General features: G+C 38.6%; 5 protein-coding genes across 6 annotated transcripts; 2 read left to right on the plus strand and 3 right to left on the minus strand.

Annotated features, from left to right (window-relative positions):
• The first annotated feature begins 122 nt into the window (after positions 1-122).
• On the plus strand, positions 123-962 carry LOC105232325 (NADH dehydrogenase [ubiquinone] 1 beta subcomplex subunit 9). Its single transcript, XM_011213977.4, has 3 exons — positions 123-343; positions 435-577; positions 639-962. Exons 1-3 carry the CDS (start codon positions 249-251, stop codon positions 833-835), a joined length of 435 nt encoding a protein of 144 aa, XP_011212279.2. The 5' UTR covers positions 123-248; the 3' UTR covers positions 836-962.
• Positions 963-1,267: 305 nt separating this feature from the next.
• LOC105232326 (DET1- and DDB1-associated protein 1) lies at positions 1,268-2,442 on the minus strand. Its single transcript, XM_011213978.4, has one exon. The coding sequence runs from the start codon at positions 2,069-2,071 to the stop codon at positions 1,757-1,759; it is 315 nt and encodes a 104-aa protein (XP_011212280.1). The 5' UTR covers positions 2,072-2,442; the 3' UTR covers positions 1,268-1,756.
• Positions 2,443-2,576: 134 nt separating this feature from the next.
• On the minus strand, positions 2,577-3,618 carry LOC105232327 (dolichol-phosphate mannosyltransferase subunit 1). The gene is made up of 3 exons (XM_011213979.4): positions 3,401-3,618; positions 3,136-3,346; positions 2,577-3,067 (listed from the first exon to the last, which is right to left on the minus strand). Exons 1-3 carry the CDS (start codon positions 3,502-3,504, stop codon positions 2,657-2,659), a joined length of 726 nt encoding a protein of 241 aa, XP_011212281.2. The 5' UTR covers positions 3,505-3,618; the 3' UTR covers positions 2,577-2,656.
• A 308-nt stretch (positions 3,619-3,926) lies between these two features.
• Positions 3,927-21,258, plus strand: LOC105232460 (centrosomal protein of 104 kDa). 2 transcript variants are annotated; one of them, XM_049461421.1, is made up of 8 exons: positions 3,927-4,298; positions 14,853-15,020; positions 15,095-16,271; positions 17,970-18,084; positions 18,145-19,382; positions 19,833-19,978; positions 20,050-20,151; positions 20,223-21,258. In XM_049461421.1, the coding sequence occupies exons 1-8, from the start codon at positions 4,259-4,261 to the stop codon at positions 20,360-20,362; spliced, it is 3,126 nt and encodes a 1,041-aa protein (XP_049317378.1). In that variant the 5' UTR covers positions 3,927-4,258; the 3' UTR covers positions 20,363-21,258. The 2 variants fall into 2 exon arrangements, with proteins under 2 accessions (XP_049317378.1, XP_049317377.1); XM_049461420.1 differs by having other exon boundaries at positions 3,928-4,298; positions 17,946-18,084.
• Positions 9,471-12,567, minus strand: LOC105232459 (transmembrane reductase CYB561D2). The gene is made up of 3 exons (XM_019992452.3): positions 12,164-12,567; positions 10,103-10,295; positions 9,471-9,976 (listed from the first exon to the last, which is right to left on the minus strand). Exons 1-3 carry the CDS (start codon positions 12,374-12,376, stop codon positions 9,666-9,668), a joined length of 717 nt encoding a protein of 238 aa, XP_019848011.2. The 5' UTR covers positions 12,377-12,567; the 3' UTR covers positions 9,471-9,665.
• Positions 21,259-21,401: the final 143 nt, after the last annotated feature.

A 21,401-nucleotide genomic window follows, 5' to 3' on the forward strand; every position in this document is an offset into this window, starting at 1 on the left:
ATGCAGAAAAGACCGTAATCTGAAGAACAGAGTCCACTTTATTTATAAGTTTTTAGTGACATTTCATTTACAGAGAACGTACGTTCTTTACATTATTGCCAGATTTAACCATAGAAATGTGGCATTCCACAATTGCCATCAGCTGTTCGTACATCAAAAGTCAAATTGGACAACCTTGGGAGCAATTTAGTAGACGATTTTTACGAGGCCTTTTAAAACATAAATTTTGAAGACGCGTTTCCTTAAAAATGTCGGTACCGTTCACCGTGCGGACGCACTCACGCCAAGTATGCAGTCTATACAAGAGAGCACTACGTAATCTGGAAGCGTGGTATGACCGCAAGTATGTTTGGTCCCCAAGCAAGAATATCCAAAACAATATTATGTAATTTACTATATTTTCTAATTTCCTTGTGCATTACGCTACTTTTCAGAAATATTTTCCGGTACAGAGCGGTTTTACTGCGCCAACGATTTGACAAAAATCGTAGTGTCACTGACATGGCGGAAGCCTCTCGCTTGTTAGCTGCTGGCGAACAAGAATTGTTCGAGACCAAACATTTCCAGCCTAGAACCTGTAAGCGATATATGTTAGTCGAAATTTATGAGCAAAATAAAATTTGGTTTTGTTTTTACAGTTGCCAACAGTGCTGGTGGCTGCGCCTTTGAACGAGAAGTTATTCCACCAGATTGGGTTATCGACTATTGGCATCCCTTGGAGAAAGCACAGTATCCAGAATATTTTGCCAAGCGAGAACAACGCAAGCAGGAATTTGTTGCTTGGTGGGAAAAACAGTACGGCAAACCAGATCCAAAGGATTTAGGTCACCATTAAAGAAGCATTGCATTAAATCTTGAGCGCAAAACAAAAAACGAGAAGGCTCATTTAATAAGTACCGAAATACCGAAACATAAACTGCAAATGGTAATATAAGTATAGCAAATAAAAAATGCGAAAACCCGATTGTTTCTTCATTATAAGATGTGAATTGTACGACTAGCATTTGGTGGTTTAGATGAATTGTTGCTGATGCGGTTTCGATTGCTTTTATTCGCCGAACAGGAACTTTAAACTTAAATAGTGGAATAACTCGTAAAACGCAGACAAAATGTTGCGGATAATATCTAGTCAATATACTTATAAAGTGCAGAAAGATTAGAAGTACACCCTTACAAACTAAGTCCTTCTTGTAGAATACTATACATTTTATTCAGTCGGGAAGACGGTCTGCTACTCCTTAATCACTTTCAAATAAAACTAAACTGATTAATGCGTGCATGTGTGAATTTATTTTTTAGTACAAGTTATTTCCAAGTTTCCGTTAATGTGAGTTGCGACTTACAAAATTGCTTATATTCAAATATTTAGAAAATAATATCTTAATAACTAATGTGTAATGGCTAGGCGCATATTTGCACCATATTTAACAAGCTGCAGACTATTGTTTGTGTGTTTGTACAGAACCCCTTTTTACGAGGGTTTTAAAATCATTCAGGAATATATTTATTTAGGGTTTATGTTGCCGATTATAATTCGTTGATTTTGTACAGCACTAAGGAGGATGCTATACAAACATATAATTTTAAAACCAAAAATTTCTTGAAGTGTTGTTTTAATAAAAAACAAAAAATAATTCAATTTTTAGTAAATTATAACAGCAAGTTGTCATACTTTTAAGCGCATGCCAGACACAATTTGGTTATTCGTGCTGCGCTCGATGCCCCGCCCACTTTACAACTCATAATCCAAGGTGTTTTAAACAAGTTGGTTTATATCCAATCGTGGACGTTTTTTACAACTGTTATTCGCTGTGCCATTACCCACGTTTGCATCGCCGTTGGTGTGATCACGTTTCCGAGGTAATGTCTTTTTATCCCATTGTTGTTTAAGATATCTCAATAACACGCAACGTTTATCCATCACAATGTGCTGCTCCGATGGCACATCTTCTGTAGGTAGATATACGGAAGGCCTTTTCTGTGATGTACGAAGTCCTTGTTCCATGTTAAATTGCGAAAAATTTTGTGCATTGTGACTGGGAAGGTCCTTGAGAAATTCTGCTACAGACATCTTACTTCTTTGGCAATTGGAAGAGTTTCTTTATCCAAGACGTAGCCGTTAGTGTAAATGCAACTGGGCGGGTAGAAGAGAGGATAATAATTTTATAGATACTAGTCGAACTTTCGTTTTCGCGTGCTTTTTATTCACTGTTGTGTCTTTGCGTTCAACCACGCAGTATTGTTGTTGCAAGAGCAACTCGCAACTTTCGTGCTCGAATGTATTCGTTTTAAGTTATTTATCAAAATGCAAATTTGTAAATTAGTATGCAAACAAGAGAGTTGCGTTAGTTCACGAAATAATCAAAAATTTTATATTTATATGCCTGAACTTCACAAATTTTAGATTTTTGTGCGACTGCCAATATCTACTTTGTTGTTGTTCTTGCGATTCCGTCATTTGACACAGATATGTAATAAAACACAGGGATGTTAATGGAAAACCAATGTTGCAATCTTAAGTACTTATATTGTTTCTATGAGAAAAGAAAAAAAAACTGAATAAATTTTTCAATTAATTAATTTTTTATGCGATCGATATTTTATTAAGGTTTTAAGATTTTATGAAATAGTAATTAAATACTTTAATATATTAGTTTCACGTAGTAGCAAATAAGTACAATAAATTTTTGGCAAATTGTATAATTTCTGTGCCACCTAATTTCGAAGAACCATACAAACGATCCACGAACGTTATTGGCACTTCTCCAATGCTGTAACCGTGCTGACGAGCGCGCACTAGCATTTCCATTTGGAAAACGTATCCCTTGGAAACACAACTGGCAATGCATTTCTCAAGTACATTCTTTTTGTATAAACGAAAAGATCCTGTCAGATCTGAAGCATTTGGGCGTAGTAAAATTTGGGAAAGAAAATTGGCACCACGCGAAATCAGCTTACGCTTGAAATCCCAACCAAAAACACCGCCATCACCGCTGTACCTTGTGCCAGATACTATGTCGTAGTCTTCCTTCGCTTGTAGTTCAATGAACTTTGGAATGAATTTAGGCTATAGATGAGATATTAATTATATTTATCAATGGGCTGAATTAATTCTTATAAAATTTTAATACTTACATGATGACTTAAGTCTGCATCCATTATGATAATAAAATCACCTGTAGCATGTTTTATGCCGTGTATATATGCAGTACCAAGTCCCAGTTTAGACCCGCGCGGTCGAAGCACTATGGTCTCTTCACCATAGATTTTCTGCAAATCTTTAGCAACATCTAAAGTGCCATCTGGACTGCCATCATCAATAATAATAATTTCGTATTTATGACCACTGGAAGCAAGGAAAATGTATAACTTTTTAGTGTTTACATTGTACAGCACTTACCTTTCTCCAAGGTATTTCACAATTAGCCATATTATAATTGGCAAATTTTCTTTTTCTTTGTATGTAGGAAGCAATATACTGTATTTATGTGCACTTGTAGACATAATATTTCAGTAGTTAACTTTTAATTAATAACGATAATATATAGATGGGCAGTTAATAGAATTAGAGGTAAACTAATCCACCGGCTGACGTGTTCTGTGAATGTCAAATAAGTGACATTGCCAACACAAACAATTTCCGAGTAAACATTAAAATTGTATCAAATAGCTGGTTTTGTGAAATAAATATTATATTAATAGAAAGCTATCTAAGCTAATCTGAAATAAGTAATAAGTCTTAAGTCCATATCGAATAGAAATATCGCTATGAACGAGGCTCATTCATATGTGTGCATACACAAACAAACCCTACAAACGTGTAGCAAAACACCGCCAACGTAAACAAAAGCAGCTGTTTGTGACTTGGGCAAATCACGCATGCGTTAATTTTGTTGTTACGCGAATGTCATGCGTGCTTTTTGACGGTAAAGGAATATTAACAGTTGGACGGACACAAACTGGTAGTTGCATTTGGAACGGATACGTATTAATACCTTCGGAACAGTCGAAATTAGTGGAAAAGTGTACTTAAATGGGTGCACGGTGAAATTCCAGCACAAGGCTTTAAAAGATCTCTAAAAAAAATAACAACAAAATTTAAAAAACCTGGCAAATATGTGAAGAAATAGTTTAGCAATAAGAAAGAGTGCATTTAAAAAAGTGGGACACATAAAAGCAACCTTCAACTATTAAATATAATTAAAAATCCTACACATTTAAGCATCTTTTTATTGAGAAATTTTGCTGAGCGACGAAAATGGCCAAAAAAATACCATTCAATGTTGTTTTCGCCACCGGTGAGTACTACAAATTATCTGAGGAAGCGCTTAGTTAGCTTATTACGATAAAGAAAATGTACACATTTAATGGCTTAGTTTTTGTGGGGAAAATTCCTTTAGATGAACTCCACAATGCGTAATCATTTGGTTATGAGTATGGCAGCGTGTGGCTCGTAACTGGAGAAATCGATAAATCACGCCTTCCTGCCCCAACTGCCGTTATTCAGGCTACAGCCAGCCAGCCGCTGCACTTATTTACACACGAAGAGTTTTTACGCCTTCCTTTGGTACTTGATAATGCATTGTTGCACTTCGAAATGATTTTATGCAACGATTTTCAAGTTGTAAATAGATAGTTATGTATGTGTGTATGTATTGTAGTATACGTGCACTGGCTGTATTAATTATTGCTTACTTGTATTAACTTCAAGTCCTTACCATCGCAGAAATTTATTTTTTTTATTCCCTTTTTCTATGAGATTCATTAACACTTCGCCCCCGAAGTTCTGTGACACACAAACTTGCATATGTGCTCGTGAGTATGTTCATACGTATGTACTCGTGCATGTAAGCAGATAACTATGTATGTTGCAACAACCAATTCTCTTTTGTAATATTGTATGTGTACAGCTGGCACTTGTCTTGCACCTGGACATTTGTATCCTTAGCAATCGTGCTCCGTAAATAATTTAGCTGGTCAGTTAGCAAACTCTTTATGTGCGCCGGTTAGGACTTTTGCTGTGCACATATTTTGATTATGTATGACAGTTCGATCCATTCAGAAGTGCACCTACGTAATATATATACATACATATGTTGTTTATGAATAAATTAGTAATTTTATTACAGAATGTCCGTGTCTTAGGTAAATATTTAAGTTTTAATTATTTCAAAGCCAAATTTAGTTCAGAATCTGTTCGAAAGTGTACTCGTAAATAAATAAAATACTTTTTTCAGAAAGTGCGCCTAAAAGCTGCAATGTGAAATAAGTAAATTGTTTCTACTTATGTATAACTGGGTCAAATAGTAAAACATGTAGACATTGTTTGCTTATCAATGTCTTGGCAGCTACCGGATTTTAAGTTTAGACTCCTTTGTTTCTACTGTCTACTTTGTCTGTTTACTCTTTCAGCTATACGCACTACACCAAGGCTTTAGCTGAAGTATAAGGCTGAGCTGTAAAAATTTACTTTTTATACCCTTAATACATGCTAACTTAGTTATGCAGTTTCCAATACTCAGGAGATCCTATAAAGTATATATATTAATGATCAGAATGACGAGCGGAGTCGATTTTTGGTAGACATGTCTGTCTTCTTGTATATACGCGGGTTGGTACCTCAGCCAAATCAAGTCTTTGTATGGACATTTTTTTATTTGAAAATATATCTTCACGAAATTTGGCACAACTTGTTTTCCGAAGCAACGTAACAATCTCTGGAGAAATTGTTCAGATCGAACCACTATAGCATATAGTTGCCATACAAAATCAACGATCGAAAGCAAGATTTTGTACGGAAAATTTTTTTATTTGACAATAAATCGCAACGAAATTTGAGATGAACTTTTATCTAATGTAACGGTACATTCTCCCAACAAATTGTTCAGATCGGACCACTATAGCTATAGCTGCCGTACATACAAGTTGTTATACGGCACGCTAACTTCACGAAATTAGTCATCGATTATTGTAAAATGTAGCCCTTTAATCTTCGAGCTATTTGTTCGCCATCGCTGCTTCATAAACATCAGTTTTGATTAATAAAAAATTTTGCAAATAACACACCAAGTCCTCAACGTAATAAATATTAATTGTTTCGTGCCTCCTATGAAATGGGAATTTTATTGCTTTTCCGACGGCCCCTTCCGTTACATGAACGTTGCACTTAGTGGAAAATTAAATAAAATGTACAAAATAATCTGTCACACATAACGGTAATAAATGTAAGTGCTTTGTGTAGCGACAGACATGCAATCGAGCGCCACTTGTCCACCTAACGGTGCTTGATATATGCACCTACATAGTTGGCAATTAGTGGGCTAGGTTATTGTTTGGTCGCCTGCTGTGCGGTGGCTGCCCTGCTTGCCCATTTGTGTTCGATTGAATGCGCGACCAAAGCACTCTCGTCAAAACACATGTACTTGTGTGTGTGTGTGAAAGTATTTGCATTTATTTTGATTACTATCTACACAACACGTGTATTTCCATATAGTAATATATATGTGTGTGTGATTTTTTGTGGTAGCCTCATGACACAAGTGAAGTGTAAGGCCCAAATCGGCAGCTTAATGCACTCCTTAGCGGCAGAACATGCTGAATGATGTAATAAGATAATATTTTAATTCTTAATTGAAAATATTAAGCTGGTATTAGCCCTTATTAACATCCCATTTGTTGGCGATTCATTGTTCAGAGTAATTGTGTGTGGGGCGTAGCATACTTCTTGGCGTGAATGCACAGTCACTGCTGTAGGCAACCGTACAAGGCCGCTGAGTTGCGCTCAAGGCCTTCCATTGTAGATTTGTAAATGCATTTCGTTCTGTATGCATGCTGCAATCAGTAATGTTGGCACAACTTGTATACATTTTTTTCTTTTCATTTCATTTGCGGATTGTAGCAGTTAATCAAGAGTTTTTACTCCGTCCAAATGATGATGGGCCGTCATAATTTAAGCATCTTTGCTTAAATGAAATTTAATGTTATCACAGCTGGTTGAGTTGAATCAGAATATTGTTGTGAAAACCGTTTTTAATAAAGATAACTCTTTTTCAGGTTAGGTCAAGCCTTCTTATCCACCCCTAACTTAAGAAAGCTTGTCATAAATATTTGTTGGTAGATTTTTAGTCTAAATAAATATCTTTTTTAGATATATGATTTAATATATCGCGCAACTTTTTATGCCATAGTCGTGATTTGCTTTAAAAATCGTCAAAAAATTGCAGTTATCTCGTTTATGTGCACGCGGCAAAAACGAAACTGCATTATACGAAGAAGTTAGTTTGGCACTTAAAGCCCATTTATTTGGCATGCCCTGCCGCCACTCGCCACTCGCTTTCTAGCCACTCCGCGGCCACAAATGCCAACTTTTCATATCGCAGATGACTACTTGTGTGCACACACACCGCATTTTATGCCGAAAATGCCGCAAAATATGCAATAAAACTGCGCTTTAAATTTGCACTTAGATTTGCTATATATACTGTTATTTTTTTATGAATGTGTGTGTTTTTTATACAGATTTCCCTTGAAGCTGCTTGTTTACGCCTCAAATCATGCAGCAGACAGCTTTTTAACCCGAATGGGCTGCAGCAGTTACGGCGTTTTGCTTTTTTAACATTTTGTGCACACACACACACACCAAATCGTTATTTTACCGTTAGTTTTTTATAGAATAGTTATATCATTGAATTCATATATGTACATAACGGTACGTTCAACGGAAGTCTTGTATTGCTCTGCAAGAGTTCATTGTCTATGCCTACATTCAGGCGTTTCCTGCCTGCTTTGAAGGAAATATAATTGTATGTAACATATAATTATTTGAAATGTGTGCATTTTATGCGTTTATACTAGTTTGTCGCAGATATTTTGAAATGAAAGGGGCATGCTGCATAGGGAAAGTGCAGCGATCTCTTTTATCGTTTGCAAGTAATGTGTATTTGACAAGTCTGCCTGGAGGTAGGCCAAGTTTTTCTCGGTGATTTCGATAAAGTGGTATGTGTATGTGTATAATACAATATATGCAAGCAGCTTGAACGTAGAAATTCGTTTATAATAAACAGTTCCTTCACCTTTTTGGAAACTTTTACCTGCACTGCATTAATTTAAGATAGTTTCAGTTGGTAAGTGATGAATATTCTTAAAAAAATATTTTTGCCGATTGCCTCTTTGACGTCGGCTTCCCACAAAAAGTCGATATCTGCGCTTTATCTGACCTGATCGATGCTAAAAAGGGGCTCACTTGGATCCTAACAAGGATCTCACTTGGACAGCTTAGAACTTCGGTCCATTGTGGTACCTAAAACTCCTATATCTTCTGGTTCACCGAAGGTAAGACTGCCGAGATGTTTCAACCTCAGTCAGGCAAAGACTAGATAATAGCGGAGAAAGTGTTTGGATGTTTCAACCTCAGCCCTTTCCATTCAACTTTGACAATTAGCTTCCGTCAAGATTTTTAGGATAACCGCATGAATGCGTGCTAAGGTTGACTGAGAGTTCCTTACAGAAAAGTTCGCCTTTGACCCATACGTGAAAAACTCACTGCGTCTCTTGTTGTTGTTGTTGGAACGGGTACCTAATCCCGGCTAGGATGGTAAGGACTAAATAAATTGTCGACTTCATCATCCCAGGAAACTTACTGTTTCGACGGAGTCGCGCTAAAGGGAGAAGGGTGTCAGATACGTATGCTTAGTAGGGCATGCAAAGAAGTGGCCAGTGTCATGCGGGGACTCATTGCTCGCTGGACATATATTAGATATATCGGGGTCTATTCTGGATAAGTGGGAGCTTAATCTTCTACAGTACCCAGAACGAAGCTGCGTAAGTGTCACTCTCGTTTCTCGCGGCAACTCGATCTCTTCGTCCACAATGGGTGGTGGCTTTTCTCCAAGTACGCCATTCACTGAAAGGGAGTCTTTGAAGCTGTTAGTGGCTCCATTGTGAATGGCGGTCAGTGCTTGCCGGAAGTTAGTTGCGTCCGAAGTCTGGTCGGCGTATTGTTTCATGTCGTCGATAGTTGAGAATGCTCTTGGCGGTTCAGATAAAAGTAGGTGACCGTAGAGATGATTTCTGTGCAGGTACTGCTTAGAGAGGAGTTTATTTTGCTGCTTAACTGTGAGCATACGGGCCTCACTATGCAGGGATTCGATAGGAAACATCAAGATGCATCCTGTCGTAGTTAGGACAACAGTATTCTGACAAGTTTGAAACTTCCTTGCTGCATTTCACTGCATCCAGCAGACTTACTGAGTCTCTTCTTAAGCGACTCATTCCCATCCACTCATCATTCGCCGGTATGTGAAAGAAAACGACGTCACGAATTGCCTCTGCACCCAGTGATCCAAGTTTGCAGGCATGCAGTTATAGAATAAGTGAATTTAGGGGTGTTCTTCATATACCCGACATCCTGAAGCCTTACAGCACAATTTTTCACACTCTGCTCATGCAGCATTGATATAAAGACTTTCGACCAAGGTTGGCATTAAAATTAAGCGTTTATTAATGAACAATAACTTCAACATGACTGAATAGTTGTTGGCAATGCTAAATAACAAACTAAAATAAATTAAAGAACAACTTCCTCACTTCTTTTTTTAAATAATTTACTAATTACCGTCAAATAAACTATGAGTTAAGCATACTGAGTACAAACATGGAAATACTTGTTATTGTTGCTTCCGATATTTAAGTTTATCTAAAAAGGAACGCATCGGCGCAATCATTGTGAAGACATACACCAAAACCGTCGCCAAACTTAAGACTACAATAAATTCCGGATCCACATATTTATAGGTGAACTTAGTGCGGTAGCTAAGGAAGATGGCCAACATGCCCAGCGTAAAGGCGACCATGCCAGATAGATTGTGCCTGAATTTCAGCACCGCCGGTGGGTGAGATTTACGTATGAACTTGGGTTGAAAATAGGTGACGGTGCCGCCAATCAGATTCACGATGCAGAGGAATGTGGCAGCAAGACCTGGAAATTGCAAAGGATTTGTGGTGTTTACTTCTCTGTGGCGCTATTGAGCAGATATTTTGTGTATATGTGTATGTGTGTGTGTGCGTGTGTTGGCCGCTTATTACTTGCAACCTTGACTCTTACCTATTTTGCCATGCCACGTGGTGAAGTGCACTTCCGTCTGCGAGATTTTACCAATGGAGCCCAGCAAAGCCATCGCACCGCCCACCAATTGTATGACGCCGTGAATTTTTGATTTAGTGCGGTGAGTGAAACGATTCGTTACGAAGTTGATTGGATAATGTGACATCAGTGCTTCGGCCATGAGGACATGGTACTATTTTTGTGGTTGAGTAAAATATTTGTGTAAGTAAGGATGGAAGTGTCAGTAAAAGTTATTTACAAATTTATTGTTTTATTTGCGCATAAATTAGTTTGATATATTGTTAGTCAGTTTAAATTTTATGAAAAGTTTTAACGCTTTCTCAAAGTTCGAAATATATGTTTTGTCCTTTTTCATAAATTAGTTTTAGTTTTGTTCTACTTCTGCAGTATTTTTGCCAATTGAGATTTCATAGACAAAATACGGCCCATTACTTCATAAAGAGCGACCTAAGGTTTTATAATGCATAAATAGTACTTAAGACTGGCTTGAACATTCACATTTTTCAAAAAAAGTCGTCAAAGACAGAGTTATACCCTCTTTTCTTGCACCTAAAATTTGGTAGTATGACTAGTGCTGATTATTGTTCTTATCCGAAACAACCAGCCTCTAGAATATTATTGGGTCTAGTAAACGAAATTCATTAGTTTTGCATTAAAACGAAAGTTTAATTTATAATTATCTGACCACCGTTTTGTTCGATAACTTGTTGCCACTTTGAGGATAATTTCGTAATACCTCTCGCATAGAAACCCCTCATCCATAGTCGCAAAAGACTCTGTCACTCGACTTCCACGTACTTCTCTTGAGACGAATTTTTCAACAACAAAATCATTCCCCATAGTCAGGAACTGATAGTAATCACTTGATGCCAGGTCCGAGCTATAAGGTCGATGCAAAAGTATCTCCCAACCAAGCTCCGGAGCTTCTGGCGACTCACTAACAATGTAGCCCGGCCGCTTCTGCGCGATTGCTTCAGACGATCGAACTGTTGGCGGTACACGTTCGAATAAAGAGTTTGGCCGAATGATATTTTTTGGGCCATTTTTAGCTCCTATAGAATGGATACAATGTTTTCCTGATAGTCGAAATCCACTATTTCCATTATTTTATCAGTGTTTTTGACAAATGGGCTTCCACAGCGTGGTTCATCTTTGACGTCAAAATCACCAAAACAGATTCGACAGAAATAAAATTGCGTGCGATTGGATCTTACGGTAGGAACTTAAAAATTGTTCAAATTTCCAGCCGCTTGGCTGGCGTTTTGGTCCGTTTCGGTGATGAAGTGGAAAACACAGTGCTTTTTTTACTTTGCTGTTGTTCATCACTTTGAGTACAAAATTTGTTATATGGTGTTCCGAGATGCAGATTACTAAAGCCATCTCTTGGAAAAATAATGGATTTCTTTTTACTAGACCTGATATACATCTAAGGCTATTCGAGTCTGTTCTAAACACTAATATGAGTAATTCTAAAAAAATGCAAATCATCATGAAAAACTAGTCTGCATAAAAAAATCGGTTTATTATATGTATATACACCTGTGTTCGATAAGAATGTAATACCAAATTTGTAAGCCCTTCAATAAAAATGCAATTTGGAATGAGTAGGCACAAATTTGTTAACACACTTATGTATTTGCACAGCTACATACATACAGAGCATAAACTACTGTCAAGAGATAACTCAAATAGTTATGCCACATGTCTTACTCAATTAATCGCTATCATAAATACTAAAAGTCAATAACTCGATAAGATATGCAGGCTTAGAACCGTTTTTCCAATGTCTGGTTAGCAGCCATCTACCAGTTAACTTCCGGTTAACTTAATCAAGACTCCTTTTCTCGGTAAAGAACCTTGTTTTTAACTATAACTTAACTGACATTGAGAAAACGGCGCTTAGAAGCTATACGAAGTCGAAGGGTCGCGCACTTTGAACTGCTTTAAAATGAATATCACAAAAGTTAACTGATAACTACTACGGTACGCCTGTAATAAAAACTGCCGTCAATCTACAAAATCTTGCAGACCCCTACATACCCCAATGACGGTTAGGAAGGCATGCATTGCGGTGTCTTGGAAATTTAGACTGCGTCCCAAGACTGTAAAGTAGAGGCCAACTAGTGCGATCAAAATGTGATTGATAGTGTTGAGGAGACTTTGCAACTGCAGCCAAATCGAGTGGAATGCTTTTCCCGACGATGAGGTCGCCGGCGCGCCGGAATTAGTCACTTGATCAGTTTCTGCTGTCATTTTAGACTTTTATGTTTCACAAATGCGTAAAAAAATTCACTTTATGTTAGCACTTTTAAGTATACAAGTTATTTCATCAAAATTAATTCGTCGTGTCAAATATTTGTTTATCGTCAGCACTTTACTACGAACAGCACGTTGTTGTGTTAATTCTGATGCGATCTGTGTTTTGAGTGTAACTAACGTGTCTCGGTGCTAAATTTCTAAGTACTTATATTCATTCTACACTTGTGCTTGTCTACTGCTCAGCTGATTGGATGTATGATGAAGTTGGTTGAACGCAAGGGGTGGGGTATATTATCAAGAGCGCCAGAGCGAATAAAACTAAAAAAGCCCACGTCAGAGCATGACGCATGCATACCCTGTAGGGAGAGCTTGAGCTAGTGTAAAATGAACTAGTGAGAGCATTGACTCAATTTGTTAACTTTGGAAAATAAGAAAGGAACGGTAAATTCCTTGCTTTTTTAATTTCGTTTTAATTTTGTCCAAATTAAGTGCTAATTAAAGAAATGTCAGAGACAATATGCTGTATGCATTTTGACAAAAAAGAACCTGTATTGTAAATAAAACGTAACATATTTAATTATTTATCAATATTTATTTTGTCGCCTTCTATGTAATCCCCACCAGATGTAATACACTTTTGTGAACGATTTTTTCGGTCCTCCAAACACTTTTCATAAGCACTTTTTAGGATGGTCTTCAGCTCCTTCAGCGAGTTTGTTTTTATTTCGTTCGACTAAAAACGGGTTCCTTGGAGCGACAATTTCAGTTTGGGACACAAGAAAAAATCGCACGGATCCACAGTTGGTGAATACGGTAGTTCATCGATGGTATTCATTGCATTCTTGGCTCTAAATTCGGCCACAACTGTAATCTTTTTCAAAAACAATTAAACTCTATCGGGACGAGTTGAGCAAGAACACGTTTCATACCCAAGATATCCACCAAAACCTTTAAAACGGACTTGTGAGAGATGTCGAGCTCTTTTGCCATCTCCCTTACCCTTCCCTTACGATTTTCAAGCACTATATCCTTCACTTTTTATATATTCTCATCAGTTTAAGATCTCTCGGCCGTCTTTTTAGGTTTTGTACCACCCGTGGGCTTGTATTTTTAAATCACCGTAAGTCTTTTCTAACATTCGCAACGATTCGGCACACGATATGTGGTTAGAAATACAAAATTATAGACAAATTCTTTGTTCGATGTTTTTACCCATTATAAAAATCGCAACGCGCTACTGAGATATACCGACAATCCATCTGAAATTTTGCACCTGGCCTTTCCGGCTCCATAAAGCTGCTTATTTATCGGAATAACCGAAATCGAATCACTATAGCATATAGCTGCCATACAAATAGATTGATTAGGTTGAAGTGCATGTAGGAAACAATTTTCATTTGACGAGATGTCTTCTTTAAATTTGGTATAGGTTATTGTTCAAAGCAACGGTGCATCATATATGTAGCTGCCGTACAAACTGTCCATCAAAATGGTATTGTTTATTTATTTATAAGTATAAATATAAAAAAAATAAGTTGAAGTTTGATTAGAAATACGAAAAGACTTTTTCTACTGTCCAATATACATATATGTACATATGTATGTATTACATATACATATGTATATAAAAAAAATATATTTTTTTCAAGTAGAAATAGTATTTAAAGGTATATAAAACATAAATTCTTAATAAAATTTTTTTAAATGTACTAATACCTTATCTCGAGAATCCTTTGCAAATTACTTGAATATGTTGCACGCATCTTCAAATTGTTAAATATTTTAGAATAGTTGGGAATACTTGGAAATACAAAAAATAATAAAAATGTTCTATTGGGTTATTACTTCCCTAATTTGGAAACCTGCTTACTCAAACGTACGTGGCATCTCTACGCACAGACACACTTACATATGATATTTATGTTACTTGGATTCGAAAGCTCTTTTACTCCGCGTTTATGACTTTGTTTTGTTCTTGCTATGTATAATATGTACTTATGTTGCCACTCAACACGTTAGTTGTTTGTTTGTTTATTTTGTTGTTCATTGAGATTATGTCAGTCTTAATTTTGGAGTTACTCAATTTACGGGCAAGGCGCTCAGCTGCTACTATGAGAGTATGAGCCAGAGAACATAATACAATTTTTCTACATTCTCTGGTTGAGCAAATCAAAATATAATACTTATAATTGTATGCATGTATGTATATCGAAACGTGTAATAAAAGGTGTTGTCAATTTAATTATGGAAATGTGGCTCATAAAGGAACTGACGATGCATAGTTAATGCGACAGCGATTTTATGAAAAATGCCGAGCCACTAATATTTGTTTCATTAATTGTCCATAATATGATGGAGGTCCCTTTTATTAATTTCCAAGTTGTTATTCTAAAAAGATAAACATATACACGCTAAACGCCTGAAACTATGCAACTATTCTAACTATTTTCAATTCCTCTTTCTCGTTTAGATGAAGACCCCGCCTTTCCTGCTAGCGAACTCAACACACATGGTCCTACAGTGCATGGTTGGCGTAGCGCCCCCGGTAACACTAGCACACCACACGACATCGTACTGCGTTTCCACCGACCAGCGAAGATATGTCGTATACAAATCTTAGCACATCAGTTCCATATTCGTAAGTAATCAAATGCTTAAATAATTTTTATAAAAAAATCAACTCAACATTCTCTTTTCAATTCTTCAAATCAGCTGAGAAAGTTGAGCTATGGTTGCACTACTCGCCCAAGGGCATACCGAGCACACCATCCTCACAGTGCTTCGATTTCCTCGGCTTTGTGGCGCTCTCCGACAACGCGGCCACCAATTACAAGTCACGTGAACTGCAAAGCGTGTCGGTGAATCCGCGACGCGGTACACATCTGAAGCTGCGCCTCAGCGGCGCACATCACAATGACTATAATCCGGACGAACAAGTTGCGCTGATTGCAGTCAACGTCTTGGGCGAAGAGTTGGATCGGAATGTAACCGTTGCAGCGACAGAAAGTGCTGCGCAAGCTGAGTCGCAGAACGCCGGCGGCAATGGCAACGGCGCTGCAGCTGTGAGCAATGAGCAAAACAATACCGATTTAGTTGGCCCGACTGGGCCTGCGGCTGAGCCGGCTTTGGTCTCCATATGCGATGATTTGCTTTTTTCGATGTATGTCGAGGAGTCCATTGCGGAGATTATACGTGAAATGGAGGAAAAGAAATTGCAGGCGGTTGGTGCAGAACGTTTCGAGTATGCGCGCAAACTGAAACTTTGTATGACAGCGCTGCGCACGGCCGGTGAGCGTTTGGGCCGTTATGCGCTGGCTAAACGTCAGGCGGTGCAACAGGAGGATTTCACGACCGCTAAGCTGCGGAAAGAGCAAATAGAAATGTACAAGTCAGTGGTGTTAAAACACTTGTTAGTCAACGATTTGCTGGAAGTGAACGGCTTAAATGCTTCCAATGATTTGGCCAGCGAAGTGTATGCCAGCAAACCGATATTGCCACCTGCGCCAAGCCTGCAAGACGTCGCACAAGCGCTAGCCGAAGCGCACTACCAAACAAGCACAATGAGCCCGAAGAGCGTACAAGACGATCGTTCCTCTCTGGATGGTTGTAGTTCGAGCGGCGGTGGCGGTTGTGGTGGTACTACCAATTCTGCACCAGCTGGTATAGCACAAACTCATGCAAATGAAACTCTCTCACTCTCATCAAATGCGAATCTGCGGAAATCACACGACGACATACCTGTTTCGCCCAAGTTGGGGAAAGGACGTAGTCCCAGTCGTCATAGTTCGCCCATGTCCAGCCGTCAAGGTTCGCTGCGCCGTAGAAACAAGAGTGCGCCACGAAATTCCTATGAAGATTATGAAGAGCGCGCTGTACCGGCGTTGAGACAGTAAGTTTAATGGTGTTCTGGTGCGTGGTCGTAAATACGAGTAGCACAGAGTTTATTTTAGAGTATTGTAGTGGTAGATTAAGAAAGTAGTCAACTGCTAAGACAACCTGCGTTGGACTGTGAATACCATATACAGTTTCTTTAGTAGTACCTGACCTTCTACAGAACATCTCAGTATCCTCACTTTTTTGGACCGAGGTCCAAGGGTAACTTTTATATCAGTCAAAAAAATTGTGTCGAGTGAATTGCCTTTTCCGAAAAACTTGATTGCCATAATATAGGAAAAATTAGATACTGCGAATGGAAGTATCAAGGGATTTCCAGTATACAACATCTAAAAGGAGTCTAAGTTCTTTAAAAAGTGGTAACATTGTTGAACTTAGTCCCTTCACTGATATGAAATGCCAACTATCTCTTGTCCATTTTACTGTCCGATTTGCGTTGTTAAGAAATATCTAAATCCGAAGGTCTGTAACTTCAGAACAGCACTAATTCGATCCTTGGTCTAATTTTTTAAAAATAGATCTCCGTATCATCTCATAATTTGTAGTTCATAGAAAATTTTATGCATGATGCTTATTTGATTAAAACTCATCCGATTCATTACTATATCACTTAGAGTTACATACCTAGAAAAAAATATTATCCGTAGTAAAAAAGTTGCCACATCATCCAACTCGGTGTCGGACATTTTATATACTGGGTTTGAACGGAACGTCATAGAACTGAGGCGATTTAAAAAAATGTGTCGATGCAGCCCTGCAGCGCTGCCAGCGCAATTTCCAAGCTTGAAGTCGTCACGGAAGGCATTTTCCGGAATAGTCTTAAGAGCCGAGATGCATGCTGCTTGGATCCCCTCCGTCGTCTCAAGATGCTTGTCTCTCATCGGCCTTTTCGGGTAAGGAAACAAAAAAGAAGCGTTGGAATGCCGGCCTTGGTTAGATAGCTGTTCACAAGAAAAGCGGTGTAAGACGGGGCGTTGCCGTGGTGCAACGCCCAATTGGCTGCGATGTCTTGTCAGACCCGATTGACCCGTTGTTTGAGTCTCTTGAGGACTTCGACGTAAAACTTGGCGTTGACGGTTTGTCTAGAAGGAACAAATTCATGGTGGACGATGCCTTTGATGTCCAAAAAAGATAACGAGCATCGTTTCCACTTTTTATATGCTCATTTATCAGCGGCCTCTTCTAGGCTCTCCAAACAGGCCTGCTGCCACCAAACACATCACTTCTTGCTAAAGCCACATCTGGGTAAGCTTGCTTCATATCAAACGTCTCTGTCGCAGATTTACCGAGTTTCAGCTTGAACCATTCACAGAAACAGCTGGGAGACAACTGACCAGCCGCTCGTTCCTTAGCTAGGAACGTACTCTACCGAATCCAGTCGGTGCGCGCACGCTACGAAGTACAGTCGTGGCGGAAGAAAATCAGTCCTATTACTTTCCGTCCAAACCCTGTGTTTTAACAATAGTTTTGTACATATGTATATTGTAGCGTATAAATTATCCTGTAGCGACCTCATAAACATTTCGGTGTACTTTTAGTTGATTTCTGTTCTTTCTTCTTCCTTTCTTTTTATATAAAAATTGTGCATTTTCTGTATGAAAAAATCCTATATCGGTGTTTGTTGCAATGTACCCATCATATGTATTTGCATTACACTCTCGTACTGTAGTTCAAATACTAATGAATTTTTAAGGGAATGTCAGGGTACTGCTCTACTGGAGGCCGATCCCAATCGCGGACGTTCGCGCTTAAACGATCGCGAACGTCGTCAGGCTGCACTGCCGATACTCGTGTTCGGCAATGATATGGTAAGACCACATAACATAATATTTGCTATAAATATCAAAATATCCGTTTCTCTTTTGCAGGTTGAACAATTCTATTCGCGGCAATTTCAAGATCGCGAGGATGGTTTGATTAGTTTGCGTAACTTTCTAAAAGGCGTGGATGCCGAACAGTCGAATACGCATGCAAACAATTCGGGCAGCGAGAGTACGGCAGGTCCTAACAAGGTGGCACGCAGTGCTGCGCTTCTGCTTCACCGCGCCGTACGCGACGCTGTCTACTCGGTGTTCAGTCAGGCCACCGAAACTGTACGCGTGCTCTTTCTCGAATATGTGCCTAGACGTGTGTCGCAAAGTGAAGTGGCACGTTGCGTCGACCGTTTGCTGCCCGAACTCCTAGCCAAGTCTGGTGATCCATCAGCGCGTATCCACACTTTGGCCCAACACACCATACTTAGTATTGCCGCTTGTCCAGAGGTAATCGAGCAGCATCTGGTGGCGCCAGCGCTTTCACGTAGCGTTAGTTCGGGCACACATCCACGTTTGGCGCTTAGTCGCATGCAAATGCTGGAACAATTGGTACTCAGTCAAGGCATCGGCACCGATAAGCATAGCGGTTTAACCTGCCGCGCACTTTCCGAGTGCGGTTGTTCGGGTATACATCATCCCGCTGAGCCGGTGCGTAAGGTGGCCGAACGTATTTTATTACTGGTATATAAAGTGAATCCACGTCTGGTGCGTAAGCAGCTACCACCGGACGATGATATAACCAGACGCAATCTGCTCTATCGTCAATTGTTCACCGAATTCGATAAGTTGGATTTGGAGCGTAAGAAGGAAATGCTAGAAGCAAATAAATACTCCGCACACAATAATAGTGATCCAATAACGCCACCGCCAAACCGTGGACGCAATGATTTGGAGCACTTGCAGCAAGCCACGGGCAGCGCTGGCGGTAGTAGCTGCGGCGGTGGTGCTGGTAGTGGCAGCGACAGCCGTAGCAGTCCTTATGGTTATATGTATAGCACAAAATCACCGGATCTGCAGTCCAGTCCGATGCGTCGCTCTGAGACGCGTATACTGAAAAGTAAAAGCGGTCATGCGCTTGGCGGCACGAATGGGTATGCGAGTGGTAGCAGTGGCGGAGGTAACGGAGTAAGTAGTGGCAGTACCGGCGGACTGGTAGGCACATTCTCTAACTGTAATGGCAAGCAGCAATACAATGAGCAACTAAAGCGTTCGATGATATCTGCAAGCAACTCTAGGAAGGGATCAAATTCGAACTCGAATTCCGAATCACTAGAAGAACCACCCGATTTGATGTGAGTATTATAAAATAACAGATATTGTAAAGAGGCATGTATAGTGAGTGGCCTCTAGGGGTGCCGCTAAACGAATAATTCTAGAGCATCAAACCTATAGATCCTCTGTAAGTTGTTGTTGGAGTGGCAGAATTCTACCTAATTTACAGTCTTTGGCCGGAAAACAATCCGCGTTCGTTCCGGTTACGTACACTTGGTAACGTTTCTGCCGCTACAACAATTACAAAAACATCCTCTGTAAGTATTAGGATGAGTGCGTGGTATGATGAATAAAGATTTTCGAACTTAACGCTCAATCACATACTTATAAAAGCCTCACACGACGTGAACCACTGAGCTTCCAGGGTTTAAAAGTGGATTAAGTAACAATAAGCATAACCTTGTATATTTCTTGTAGTATAACTATTGAATTCCTTCGGACTATATGCAATTCTTTTATTACCTTTCCAGCCATTGCCCGTTTTGCGATTGGTGCTGCAGTAGCAGCGATCAGTCTCAATTGGATCGACACTACTGGAAGTCCTGTCCTTTCCTAACCAAGTGCCCTCAATGCAGCCAAGTACTGGAAGTGGCGGCCTTAAATTATCATCTCACAAGTAAGTACCGAAAAACCGCCATACCTGCTTCAAGCTCTCATTCAATGTACTGTTATTTATATGTTTTATAGAGGAATGCGAGGCCAAGGATAGTTATGTGATGTGTGAACGCTGCACCGAGTCGGTGCATAAGCAGTTGTATGACTTGCATCAAATGGAAGACTATTGCCGCGGTATGGTAGCATTTTGTGAAATTTACTATTTGTAGCAGCGAAATATGTTTGTATGTATGTTTATTTTACAGAATTGAAGACAGGCGCTGCGCGTTGCCCACTGTGCCACGATGATGTACATCTGCCCCTAGACGGTGGCTGGAAGTTACACTTACTCAGCTCTACAGGTTGTCCTGGCAACACTAGACGCCGTGCAAAAAAATCAAACTAACTCTAATGTTTAGCGAATTTTAGTAGTAACAAACACACATACATACAAACCTATGTAGATTACATGAAGTTTAGAAAGCGAATTATTAACTACTCTTCAGTGGAAGAGTTGCACTGCTGACTGCAGGTAATTAAACACACACAAAAACAAAAACAATTTCAAAAAGGTAGGCAACACAAAAAAAAAAGAAAAGATAATTTCGAATTTCGCATTCAAAGGAATATATTGAAAGCCTTTATTCATCGGATTTAGTAATCGTTAAATGAATTGTGTTATAACTCGAGTAGTTATTCGAAACAAGTGTTTCCACCCACACAGGTGCAACTGAGAACGTATACATAAATACATACGTAAACTTATATTAGGGATTTATGCAAAATATGTTAAAAATAATTCTCGAAAGCGTAAAAGACGTTTTTAAAACAACTAAAAAGTTAATTATAACCGCTTTTGTAAGAATGCATATACATACATATTCTATTTTTACAATTTGCAGTTACTTAATGAGTTTTATAATCGAATTTAAACAGTGCGTTTTTGTAAACCAGTAAGTATGTATATACCTATAGCATAGTATAGTAAATCCTTTAAATTAAATTACTGTTAATTTATTAAAATATTTCTTAAAATAAGTTTGTTCTGCTTAGTTAAAATGGTAATTGTATTCCTAAGTTGTTAACTTTTATACTAACACAAATTTATACTTTGCTTTTTAAGTGAAACCTATGAAATTTTATAATAAGTTTTATATTGCGTCCAAATGATTAAAAAAACCATCCAAAAAACTACACTACAAAAATACATAAAGCGAAACCTTATACGAATTCAATTTAGCTACACAAAAGTGATGAAAAAATCAATAAAGTATTCATTGAATAAATAAATCAAAAATCAAATTTAATAATTGCTGTTTTATTGCGCTTCAAATATGTAATGGTTATTTGAGAAAAAAAAATTGTGTATGGTATTATATAAATCTTTTAACAGTTTATAATTTTTAACATAAACTGTATCCATTAAGCATGCGTTGCACTGTAGG

Source organism: Bactrocera dorsalis, unplaced genomic scaffold (assembly GCF_023373825.1).
Source record: "Bactrocera dorsalis isolate Fly_Bdor unplaced genomic scaffold, ASM2337382v1 BdCtg031, whole genome shotgun sequence".
Classification (NCBI taxonomy): domain Eukaryota; kingdom Metazoa; phylum Arthropoda; class Insecta; order Diptera; family Tephritidae; genus Bactrocera; species Bactrocera dorsalis.

Bases quoted from the DNA above. Each gene is read 5' to 3' on its own strand.
- LOC105232326 (XM_011213978.4), bottom strand. From the start codon at position 2,071: ATGTCTGTAGCAGAATTTCTCAAGGACCTTCCCAGTCACAATGCACAA.
- LOC105232460 (XM_049461420.1), top strand. From the start codon at position 4,259: ATGGCCAAAAAAATACCATTCAATGTTGTTTTCGCCACCG. The intron at 18,085-18,144 runs GTAAGACCACAT...TCTCTTTTGCAG, and splicing joins TCGTGTTCGGCAATGATATG to GTTGAACAATTCTATTCGCG. The intron at 20,152-20,222 runs GTATGGTAGCAT...TTTATTTTACAG, and splicing joins AATGGAAGACTATTGCCGCG to AATTGAAGACAGGCGCTGCG.
- LOC105232327 (XM_011213979.4), bottom strand. From the start codon at position 3,504: ATGTCTACAAGTGCACATAAATACAGTATATTGCTTCCTACATACAAA. The intron at 3,347-3,400 runs GTAAGTGCTGTA...CCTTGCTTCCAG, and splicing joins GTGAAATACCTTGGAGAAAG to TGGTCATAAATACGAAATTA. The intron at 3,068-3,135 runs GTAAGTATTAAA...TCTCATCTATAG, and splicing joins ATGCAGACTTAAGTCATCAT to CCTAAATTCATTCCAAAGTT.
- LOC105232325 (XM_011213977.4), top strand. From the start codon at position 249: ATGTCGGTACCGTTCACCGTGCGGACGCACTCACGCCAAGTATGCAGT. The intron at 344-434 runs GTATGTTTGGTC...GCTACTTTTCAG, and splicing joins GAAGCGTGGTATGACCGCAA to AAATATTTTCCGGTACAGAG. The intron at 578-638 runs GTAAGCGATATA...TTGTTTTTACAG, and splicing joins ACATTTCCAGCCTAGAACCT to TTGCCAACAGTGCTGGTGGC.
- LOC105232459 (XM_019992452.3), bottom strand. From the start codon at position 12,376: ATGACAGCAGAAACTGATCAAGTGACTAATTCCGGCGCGCCGGCGACC. The intron at 10,296-12,163 runs GTATGTAGGGGT...CCACAAAAATAG, and splicing joins CCTTCCTAACCGTCATTGGG to TACCATGTCCTCATGGCCGA. The intron at 9,977-10,102 runs GTAAGAGTCAAG...TGCAATTTCCAG, and splicing joins CACGTGGCATGGCAAAATAG to GTCTTGCTGCCACATTCCTC.